This window comes from Mytilus trossulus, chromosome 6 (genome assembly GCF_036588685.1).
Source record: "Mytilus trossulus isolate FHL-02 chromosome 6, PNRI_Mtr1.1.1.hap1, whole genome shotgun sequence".
Taxonomy (NCBI): Eukaryota; Metazoa; Mollusca; class Bivalvia; order Mytilida; family Mytilidae; genus Mytilus; species Mytilus trossulus.
In genome coordinates, this window is record NC_086378.1 from 24,827,409 (window position 1) to 24,840,150 (window position 12,742).

Sequence of the window (12,742 nt, forward strand, 5' to 3'; positions counted from 1 at the left end):
AGACAATGCACGCATCTGGCGTTAATTCATTAAAGGTTATTTACAGACACGGGATGCAAGGGTATCACTAGCCCAGTAGTCAGAACTTCTGTGTTGACATGAATTGCCCTTGATATGGTTATAATAATTATAAATAAACTGTTAACAAAATTTTGAATTTATAAAATACTACGGATTTTCTACCTGAGGAAAAGATTACCTCAGCTGTTTTTGGCAAAACTTTCAGTAACTTTTGGTCCTCAATGGTCTTCAAACGCGTTAATTATTTTGCCTTTCTAACTTTTTTATTTTTATTTTACTTTAGGGTGAGTCTTTTGTAGAATTCAAAATTCAATCCTGGTATCTATGATGAGTTTGTCCATAAGTGAGAGTTAAAGCTAGCTTTACAACCAGGTTAAAACCACTATTATCTATATAAGGAAATATGTGTAACTACTTCCCAGTAGGAGTCGATTTGAGATTTTGATTTTGCCTTTTTATAACATTCATTACAGCTCGGTATTTTTACTGTTTAACTTTTTACCATTTTTAACATATATCTCTATCAGTTAATTTTTCAAACAGAAGTTATTTTTAGACAGACAATCGACTCTTTTAACGTACATCTACTTGACAAAGCCTTTTTGCAGAATGATATGAAATCAATTTTTAAAAAAGATCGGTCTCCAATTCAACCGATCTGGTTCGAACATAATGTGAGGCTGACCACAAAATACACTTTGTCGAAAGACAAAATCAACATTTATTTTTAATTTTTCAAATTTTCAATAACAAACAGATTTTGCAGGATTTCAATACTGACGACTTCAAGTCTAAACCTCCTGATTGCACTGATGCTAGTTCCCAATTCACATACATTCTGGCCACAATTATCAACATTGTTAATAACACTTTTCTACGAAATGTGTTATCCTAAGGTCCGAAATATCGAGAGCCTAAATCTATCAATTGAAAGGAACACGTAGACACTCTTTCAGAATGAATTAAGGCAGTGAGGTCATTGGTACAAATCAGAAATAAGAAACTGAATCGGTCTATCAATGCTCATTCTAAGTCAATCTCTAAAGACCCAAATTATGCATAACACATATCCTAAAGCCCTAAACAACATCGTTTTTGTGTGTAACACTCATTACATTAACTGCTTGATGAACGAATGAGGTATTGACAATTCGCTTGGAAACTCAACATATACGCTCACGACACTTACCAAAGAGGAAATCCTGAATAATCATAGAACTGGTCTATGTTCCTTTGGAATTTCAACCAATGATGAAAAACTGTATCTTTCATCACTGTATTGGATACATAAACTACGTAGGTGTCCTTACAAACAACGTTAATTGCTGGGTCTTACAAGTGCTCCACAAAACCTCTTTCTAAATTATTAACATCTATTTTATCAGGAATCAAATACGGGCTTCAAAGTTATTGTGAAACTGCCTATTCTAGAGGTGATGTGAATTAGATGTGGATACTTCAAAATTCCAAAGATCTACAATCTAACTCTCTGTCATCGTGTAATAGTATTAAAACATTTGTATTTACTACACTTTACACAAGTATTCCACATTCAAAAATAAAAGGCAAATTGTGAGAGTTCGTATTGCTTTGTTTCATAAAAAGAAAGGCCCACGTAGATAAAAAAAATATTGTCTTGGGGAGGGATAAATCATACATTGTAAAGGATCACTCTGATTCAAACAAAATCTCTGTGAAACTGATATTATCAAGAGGCTTGATTTCTAGATTGACAACATATTTGTTACGTTCGGAGGACGTATTTTCAACAGACTGTCTGCATTTAAATGAGAACAAATTGTGCCCGTCTTCTATACGACTTGTTTCTTTATTATTTTGAGGCTGACTTCATACAAGTTCTTGCTGCTCACAAGGAAACAAATGTTCCAAATGGTGAAGTTGAATAGTTTTCAAAGGTACCAGGATTATAATTTAGTACGCCAGACGCGCGTTTCGTCTACATAAGACTCATCAGTGACGCTCATATCAAAATATTTATAAAGCCGAACGATTACAACGTTTAAGAGCATTGAGGATCCAAAATTCCAAAAAATTGTGCCAAATACGGCTAAGGATATCATCCGTTCGTAAATTTTACGGACGCCGTCACGAGTTGGTTGACCGTTATTGAATAACCGTTTCACAAATGATATTGGATGTGTTCCTTACATCGTAACTACATTAATCCTCTTCCTTTACATGATTGTTACCTATCAAAGTATAACATTGCTGAAGAATTAGATCGATCAAATTCACCAAAAAGTAAAAATAGATCCGTTGTTACAAAATTATTTCTGCTGCCACACGAGTATATGATTAAAATAACAGTTTGGTGCAATCGAAGTGTTTTATCTGGATTTATCTTCAGTATTCAGACTGACACTTGAAGGGACTTTAGCTGTCTAATTCATGTTCACCGCTTTGACTCAAATTCTCTGATATGATTTATAACCCTGTAGAAGATTTATATAAATTTCAAAAAGTCTGAAATAAACAATTTACAGGGCATGGGCTTGATAATATGTAGCTTCTTTTCGCGTGTCCCGAACACCTCCGATGGTAATTTAAGATTATTTCCGAATCCTATTGTTATCACCTATTTTGTATGATGATATATATATTAATATGACGAATAAATATGTTTAAACTAACCGATATAAACGTAAATAAAGATAGAGATAGAAATCAAACTCGTGCAAATGAATTTTAAGAAGTATGTTTAATTTCATATTATAGATTCAAAATATATGTTGATTATCGGTTTTACTTGTAGAAGAATGAGTTTTTGAGGTTCGAATCAGTTTTATTTATATAATATTCATATACAAGTCCTAATTACACGAGGCGCAATAAAATAAAACAATAATCAGATCCATCTGAGATCGACCTTCACAGAGGAGTAAATCCTTATTTAAAGAATAATTTCTTTATTTATATAAAAAAAAAAATCATGTCAACTCTAAGGCCCTGGTCACAGAGTTGATTTTATCCTTTGGGACTAACGGTGCATCCGCAGTGGTATCGTCCTAGCGCTAGTAAATAAAAAAGAATGTTCTTTTATTGCAAAAAACAGATACGTTCGGTCAAATCTAGTAACTGAAATGACGACTGAAAGGAGAAAAAAAAATTACATAATGAAATGATAGTGAATTCATTCATACCTTGCAGTAAAAAGAATAGTTGTTTCATCGCTTCTTCAAAGATAATATTGTGAACAAATTTGAAGAAAACAATCGTTCTCACCGTTGAACGAACTCTAAAGAAATAAACTTTTGGATGATTTTGCTAGAGCGGTAAGCCAGTAACGTAACAGCTTTCATGGGTCAGACACCACCTAAGTGCATGCGGTCTGAAAAACAATCAGATCATCTGTGTAGTATATTCACCTCTGTAACAAATAAATTACAATTTTGGCGACAAGTGCAAACATACTGAAAAATACTGCACTTTCACTAAAATATAATTCAAATGTGTATTTTTTTTCATGAGGAAAAATGATGTAAAAACGCGTTAAGTACATTAACTATACAAGGAGTACACGTAAGAACATAATTTATCAAGATTAATTAAAACAATATCAATAGAAATATGTACGCAACATATGCAACCACCACGGTTGTGACATTTAAAACATTTATCAAGATTGTATAATAAGGAAATTTAAAAATGTATTCGAGATTGTATTGTGTATTGAAATAAAATAGTGTTAAACAAATGTAACTAAATAGTTAGAATGCACATTGCAACGTTCAATTTACCAACCGGTGACGTTTTCGGTCACTTTATGCCGTTAAAAAAGATAAAAGAGAAGCAGAAGAAACTAGAGGGACAGTCAAACTCATAGATTGAAAATAAGCTGGAAACGCCATGGCTAAAAAATAAAAAGACAAACAGACAAATAAAAATTCACGGTTCAACATCGAAAACTAAACACTAAGCAACACGAACTCCACCAAAATATGGGGGTGATCTCAGATGCTCTTGAAGGGTAAGCAGATCCTGCTCCACATGTGTAACCTGCGTGTTACTTATTTTTATTACTAATCCGTTAAATAATCTAATTCGGTAGATCACAGTCGTGAAAAAGGAAGGGTATTGTAATTACGACATAAGGAACATATCCGATATCATCTGTGAAACGGTCATTCCATTACGGTCAACCAACTCGTCCGTAAAATTTATGAAGGATGATTTCAACTTCACCATTTGGAACTCTTGGTTTTATAGGTTCCTTGTGCGCAGCAACCCTCTAAGAAGGAAATCATGATAGGAAATACAATCCAGGCAATATCGTATCAATTAGGAGATATATACTCCGTATTCAGTCGCTGCTGTGATGTTGCTACATAGAAAAGGAAAGTTCACAATTGGGACGCTGAATTCATCTCTTTTGTCGTAAAGTTTTGTTTTCAACCGACCTGCATTGTCAATTTCTAGATGTAAGTCAAGAAATGTGACAGACTTAACTGTATCAACTAAGTAGTCTCCAATTTTTTTCATTTAGTGAGAGAACATCGTCTATATAGCGGAACGTAAAGTTAAAGGATATTGCTAACTGCTGTTCCGTCTTCCTAAGAAGTTTCTGTTTGAAATTAGCCTTATAATGATAAAGAAACAAGAGATAAGTTAACATACCATGATATGCAGTCTAGCGCCACTGGTGACGTTTATGTAGACGAAACGCGCGTGTCTTTCCAAGTTATAAGTATACTATCTTTATATTATCTTAATTTTTCTTTTATATACACACAGATTTGATTAATAAATTTGGCTGAAATGGTATTTTACTTTTTAAATTTTACGATAAATTGTACTTAAAGCGCGGACATTACTATGTGATCCGTGTAAACTCATCAAACAATGTTGTAATTAGATCTTTGAATATAGTTTACGTTGGTACTTATAACGATTTTGTCATCAGTGAATTGAAAGTAACTACATTTGTATTCTTTTCATTCTTTACTAAGACGCATCCACGTTTTTTTTTATCCATAAAGAAAAGAGGTTTACTCCTTACTATTCTACTGCCTGTCGATACATTTATTTTTGGCATTGCAGAAGTCATATTTTCTTTGGCTGTAAATGACGTTAAAGACCCTGGGATGTGTTTTAGTTGATTTTAGTCTCTGACGCATCATTTTTTTAATTATAATTAGTTGTTTTTGGGGCTTTTAACTAGCTGCAAGAAACTGCAAGTACTTTCAAATCGTGCTTTTTCGTTAATTTGACCTCTTGATACTATTTGTAATACTTGTTTTTGTATTTAATGTTTACTTATTTATGGTTATATCTGGTTTATATACCAGCTTTGATAAGTGTTTGGTTACAGGTATAACTATAAATTTTCACTTCTTTATACTATAAATTTCCTCTTGTCTCCGTAGGAGCCGTCTTTAATAACAAACACCAACATGAGTTATTGCATATAAAGGAGTACATTTAAATCCTGTGTATCGGTACAGATTAATTTGAACATTTGCCTACCCAATTCCCCAGCCAGGCCGTGACGGGTCTTACTTCGGGTACTAGAAAGTTAACCTTCCCCAAACATCATACAATGCAATAAAATAAAACATACATAAGCTCACACACCCACCTGATAAGCTCAGTCCTTAAAGTATATAAAAAAAAAGTGCAAAACTATAAATAAAATGGAACAAGGTTACCCTAGGCCTGAATGCCCCACAGATGCCTTGGCAAAATACTTCCAAGGCAATAACGAGGAATCTTATCGGACAAAATACATATCAAAACAGACACTTCCAAATACTGTACTGTATCAATAGTGAGGAAAGCCGAAAATCTAAATGAAAAGGATCTCGGAGAGAAACTATAAGAAGAACAGCTAGAAACTCTCATACACTAAACATAGGTCTGAGAGATTCCAAGAATGAAAACTACTGATTTATCCCAAATGGGGAAAGCACATGTCTCGAACAAACCTGAAATGTTCTGCAGAGGTTTCCCTCTACAAGGAAATAATGACCGAAATTTGAAATTATATGTTTGGATGATGAAATGCATCCAAGAAAATAAGTGTGTTTGCTAATTGACGTAATTTCCCCTTTATTTACAGATCCTTTTTAATTGTCTCCTTTGTAACGAGGGACATACATTTTTATTTACAATGGAAGTCCGAACGCTAGCCAAAAGAGCAAATTAACCTAAGCGTAATGTGAGTAACCTTTAAGTTTTTCAAATCTTAGAATTACATTAATTTATTATTAAGTTAAGTTAATTCTTTTGACATCAGAAATTATTTTAAATAGAAAATTAGTTTAAACCGTTGATAAATTTAACAATAGAAATTATGAAAGATTTGGATACCCATGGACATTTGAATTTGTGAAGAATCATTTTTTTACAGAACTATTTGATATGACTGAAGTATTTGCCAACGGTAAATATCTACATTATATTTTAGGTGGCGACAGTCTAAATGTGTTAAAATTTAAAGCAAAAAATTATCCTCGCTTCACAACACTCCTTATTAAAAAAAGACAAATTTTACCATTTTAAAAACACTGAATTTTCACGGAATGATATTTAGGGTGCGGACAAAACACATTTCATGAGTGGACTTCTATTGGATCAATAACATTCAATATAAACCCCTTTAAAATTATATATTTTGATTTTTTAAGTTTAAGCACTGTGTTCAGTATATAAAAAAAAAATTATATGGAGACGTGATTTTTTTTGGTAAATTGACATTTTATATTGACTCGAGGTCCATTTTATGCAAATTAACTGTTTCTAAAAATAGAACTAATGAATATATTTTTATATACTCTCGATGTGTAGATACCTGGAACTTATCAAACATCAAATTTCTTTGATACTGCTTCAGGGTCATATCTAAAAAAAAACTTGACTGAGACAGCTTCTCAAACATTCAACATCCAAAATTAATTAAAAAAAACCTACAACATTTTAAACATATTCTATTTTACATTTGATTTCAATATTTAACAATCGATTTTATAATTCAATATTTGTTTTCAACATTTAACATTCGATTTTAAGATTCATCATTCAAATAAAAAAAAAAGAGAAATTTTCAATTAAAATAAAAATTGATTCTACATTCGTTTTCAACATTCAACTTTCAAAAACATTTTTTGATTTCTTTATATTTTCTTCAACATTCGATTGCAACATTCAACATTCATTTATCAACATTTTCAACATTCGATTTCAACACCCTATGCCTCGTATAAAGAGAGTGCGGCGCTCTTTTTGCGTAAAAAACCCTTACAAAAACTTTTTGAGGGGTCCGTATGTGGCATGTTGCAAGGCCATATTCTGTCCCCTTCTAATATACCCTAATTTTCCAGGGGCAGTGTAAACTTCCCCGACCTTCATCCTGGATGACCCCTTTCACAAGACTTATTTGTTGTAATTATTGTTAACCTGTTCTTGTCCTGAATATGCATGAAATATTTGACACTGGACGTTAAGCACCCAACAATCAATCATCTCATGTGTAAGGTCGTTGGACTTTAAAATAGGTTTTTGCTGCTTCATCTTTTCGCTCGCGGGATAAAGGAATTAGAACAAATACTTAGGGATTGTGTCACATCTAAGAAAAAATAAGTTCATATTAAAATAGTAAAAAGTAAAAGAACAAAAATACTGAGCTCAGAGGAAAATCAAATCAGCAAGTCCCTCAATACATGGCAATATCAAATAACAAAACACACAAAAAACGAATGGATAACAACTGTCATATTCCTGACATGGTACAAAACCCAAAATCAGTACCATCAATTCTGTATACCAGATATATCTAGCAATACAAAACTTACAAAATTTACATTATCAACTGTGTATGACTTGTCGTTAGAGCGTTGCATGTAGCAAACAAAATTTACTGAATCAATTCTATAAAAAAACGTGATATTACAAAACTAGCCTACTAGCTGTAGATGTTTAACATACTAGTTTCATGAACAAAATTATAAAAATCTATGTCATAATATTAACTCTAAGGACAATGTTATCGTTTTAACAGCATTCTATATAGTTAACCGATAATAGTACAGAGATATTTCTCATATGTTTAACCGTATCACAACTTTTAAAAATCAACATATGACGGAGATTCCGACTCCAAAAACAACACGTCTCCCTCTCGCTTCGACATTAAGTTTAAGGTGAAATAAAACTCTGAACAATTCATGCTTCACTGATCATTATTGACATTTTCCATGGTCCAAAGTGACATTGCTCAAGAATTAGATTTATCAAATTCACCAAAAAGTAAAAATCTATCCATTGTTTCAAAATTATCCCCGCTGCCACACGAGTATATGATAAAAATTACAGTTAGGTGCATTCGAAGTGTTTTTTTTCAGGATTTATATTCAGTATACAGGCTGACACTTGAAGGGGCTCTAGCTGTCTAATTCATGTTCACCGCTTTGACTCAAATTCTCATATATGATTTATAACCATGGAGAAGATTTATATAAGTTTCAAAAAGTCTGAAATAATCAATTTACAGGGCATGGGCTTGATAATATGTAGCTTCTTTTCGCGTGTATTTAAGTTTTGATGCTATCCATTTAACCTTCGAGTTGACCCCGAACACCTCCGATGTTAATTTGAGCTTGTTTCCGAATCCTATTTTTATCGCCGATTTTGTATGATGATATAAATGTTAATATGACGAATAAATATGTTTAAACTAACCGATATAAACATTAATATTGATAGAAATCAAACTCGTGCAAATGAATTTTTAGAAGTATGTTTAATTTCATATTATAGATGCAGAATATATGTTAATTATCGGTTTTATTTGTATAAGAATCAGTTTTTGAGGTTCAACTCAGTATTTTTATATATAATATTAATATATAAGTCCTTAATACACGAGGCGCAATAAAATAAAACGATAATCAGATCCATCTGAGATAGACTTTTACAGAGGAGTAAATCCTCATTTAAAGAATAATTTCTTTATTTATCAACAAATATTTAGGAATTTTTTTTAAATCATGTCAACTCTAAGGCACTGGCTAAAGAGTTGATTTTATCCTTTGGGACTAACGGTGCATCCGCAGTGGTATTGTCCCAGCGCGTATAAATAAAAAGAATTTTCTTTTATTGCAAAAAAAAAAGAAATGTTCGGTCAAATCTAGTAACTGAAAAGACGACTGAAATGAGAAAAAAATTTACATAATGAAATGATAGTGAATTCATTCATACCTTGCAGTAAAAAGAATTGTTGTTTCATCATTTCTTCAAAGGTAATACTGTAAACAAATTTAAAGAAAACAATCGTTCTCACCGTTGAACCAACTCTAAAGAAATAAACTTTTGAATGATTTTGCTAGAGCAGGAAGCCAGTAACGTAACAGCTTTCATGGGTCAGACACCACCTAAGTGCATGCGATCTGAAAAACAATCAGATCATCTGTGAAGTATATTTACCTCTGTAACAAATATTTTACAATTTTGGCGACAAGTGCAAACATATTGAAAAATAGTGCACTTTTACTAAGATATAATTTAAAAATGTAAAAAAGCGCTTTGATTACATTGGCTATACAAGGAGTTCACGTAAGTACATAATTTATTTAGTTAATTAAAACAATATCAATAGAAATATGTAAGCAACATATGCAACCACCACGGTTGTAACATTTAAAACATTAATCAAGATTGTATAATAAGGAAATTAAAAAATGTATTCGAGATTATATTGTGTAATGAAAGAAAATAGTGTCAAACAAATGTAACTAAATAGTTAGAATGCAAATTGCGACGTGCAATTTACCAACCGGTGAAATTTTTGATCGCTTTATGCAGTAAAAAAAGATAAAAGACGAACAGAAGAAACCAGAGGGACAGTCAAACTCATAGATTGAAAATAAACTGGAAACGCCATTGCTAAAAAATAAAAAGACAAACAGAGAAATAAAAATTCACAACATAGAAAACAAAAGACTACGAACTCAGATGCTCTGGAAGGGTAATCAGATCCTGCTCCACATGTGCAACATGCGTGTAACTTATTTTATTATAGTGGAAGATATTAGCAGGCAAAATCGAGGGAATTGTGCAAATGATGATACAAGCATGAAAATTACCACAAAGCATCATTATTATATACTTTTAAAGAAACAACTGCTGGCAATTAAAAAAAAACATTTTTTCAAGATGGCCACCGCCGTTTTCTAAACTGGCCGTTTTTTTCAGTTTGAAAATATTGATTTTTTTCTGGAAAACTTTTCGTTTACCTCCTTTTAGTGAAAAACAGTTGTCAGGTTTTGTAGCTACCTTCCTTACATGTGAATAATTCACTAGAAATGGGTATTTTACATATATAGGGTTTGCGCATGCGCGAAAATGTAACAAAAGTCATTAAAAAATATTTTAACTATAATTTATTATAAAATAAGTGATTTTGCGCAAACTATTTATACACATAATGAGTAATTTGTATGCACTACCAGGTCAAACCGTAGTTCATCTTATTACTACTCTAAAAAGCAAGTAAGTGTAAAATCTATGATGTCACTGTTTAGAAACAAGCCAATTCAGTTGCAATGATCAGGAATTTGATGGATAAGACGGAAAATGTGGTTAATTCGAGAAAAACATCAATAGTAACGGCAGATCAGCCACTTTTGGTAATGGATATTCAGTGGGAATTGCCTGATTTGTACAGAAAAGATAAGTTTATCGTCATGTGAGGTGGATTTCACATTGAAATGACTTGTTATTAAATTCTGGGTGATATATTACGTGAAAGTAGATGGACATATGTCCTCACTAAAACCATTATTGCAACACCTAAAACGGCATATTCTTGTATGTATGTTCAAATGTACCTAGGACTAGACACGCGCATCAGATAACTCTATGTGTTTGGCTTAAATGGTAAATACCGGCTTAAGAAAGTTAAACACAGAAATTATAATCATGTCATGACTCTGTGACGTTCAATGATGTGATAGACTGGTGTAAGAAAATATAGTCATCTATACCACAGTTCAATTCCTGGCGTTCAATTATAAAATAAAAACTTCTGGTGAATTTGGTAGTATGCTCATTTCATGAGTCAGATTTTGTACAAACAGTCCATATAAAGCATGATACCGTATTCATTTAGGTCTTGATCGTGTAACATATTCTCGATCGCTACCGACCTTCTCCGAGAAATGGCTTTCCTTCTCTTACGTCACCCACAGGTGGCAATTGATTTTGAAAATGATAATTTCACTGTACGTTATACCAGAAAATAATTTTCTTATAACACAATTAATCAGACAAAACCCCCAAAATAATACAATTGTAAAGGGGTATGTGTTGTCATAGGTTAACCCGAAGACCCTATTTAGACGTATTGATAGTAGCTGGACCAGATGTCAGTAGACTATCAGATGAATTTGCAAGGCAAACAATTTGAAGATCGTTTGAAGCAAATACAAAACGAAGTAGAACCGGTTTCTTATAACAGATCAAAAAGAACAACTTAATCCATAAAGACAAACTGCTCCTCCGTTTTTGTCTTTGGATGTCATTTTAAACAGTGGTATTAAATCAGTGCAAATGGATAAACTTGAAACATTTTACAATTTGCAGATCCAAATTCTGACGCATTTATCGTTGATGGGGCAGCAATGGCTAATTCCAGGCCACCTTGTAGGGCAACAATATTGGATGATTTTGCAATTGTGTCATACGGCCTTAAATCAAATCTTGCATCGATAAGTATTCAAGAGTAGACATTGTGTTAGATTTACTAAATGAATCATTGAAAGGCTAGATGACAGAAGACAAAAGTTGGGTTCTGGAGTAGTTTTCTCTGTGAAGATGACAACGAAACGATTTTTTTCAAGTGTCTTGCCGACGGAAATGCTTCTGTAGAGACTAATGAGATACTTTCCAGCTACCCCTTGTAAGCACGGAGAAGCAGATATACGAATGTTTGTCCATGTTTGGCATGATTATGAAAATTGTTGTAAGACGGTAATTTAAGGTAGCACCGACACAGATGTAGTAGCATTTAGAATTGCAGCACTTTAAAAATATGGTGGAACAAACTGTGAAAAGGTTTTGGCAGGAATGAAGACTTTTGATGGCTTCCTGTACGTGATATATCAAATGCGTTTGGTCCTCGTGTAGCTACTCTTCCTTTCATTCATTCAGTGGACGTGACACTAAGGGAATAGGTCAGTTTGGATAACATGGGAAGTATTTCAACATGTAAGGGACGTACTTATTTCTTTGCTGAAGTATAAAGGCACATACATGGACATAAAAGAAGCATTTATTTGCATCATGTATGACAGAACAAAATCAATACTTGCTGTTAACGAGGCACGATGTTAATTTTTACCCAAGAAGCAGCGGCATTGTGATGTAGTTCCGCCTACAAGAGTTTTTCTTCCCGGAGCACATCCAAAGAGCAGCGTATTAAGGTGGATAAGTTTGGGCTCAGCTTGATTTATTTAACAATTCATGAACACTGGGGTTGGATGAAAGAAAAAAAATCGATGACAGCCGCCATTTTAAAACCGGAAATCACCCTTTTTTGTCATTTATGTGTTGTTTTTTCGTACATTAGGACCTGTAATTTACGCTTAATAGAAACTTACATTGGATTTTACCTATAACACAACTTTCAAGGATTTACAACTGGATAGGACGCCATTTTCAAAATGATTGGTGGCATCTTGAAAAAAGGGAAATTTGTGATGGCCAGCAC

General features: G+C 32.9%; 1 protein-coding gene across 1 annotated transcript in view; it reads right to left on the minus strand.

The window, feature by feature from the left end:
• The window catches only part of LOC134722439 (uncharacterized), a 31,267-nt gene extending 21,846 nt beyond the window's left edge, over positions 1-9,421 (minus strand). The window contains exon 1 of the mRNA XM_063586060.1: positions 9,235-9,421. Coding sequence (XP_063442130.1) covers positions 9,235-9,265 — 31 coding nt within the window. The 5' untranslated portion in view covers positions 9,266-9,421. The remainder of the gene's footprint in view (positions 1-9,234) is intronic.
• Between the last annotated feature and the right edge of the window lie 3,321 nt (positions 9,422-12,742).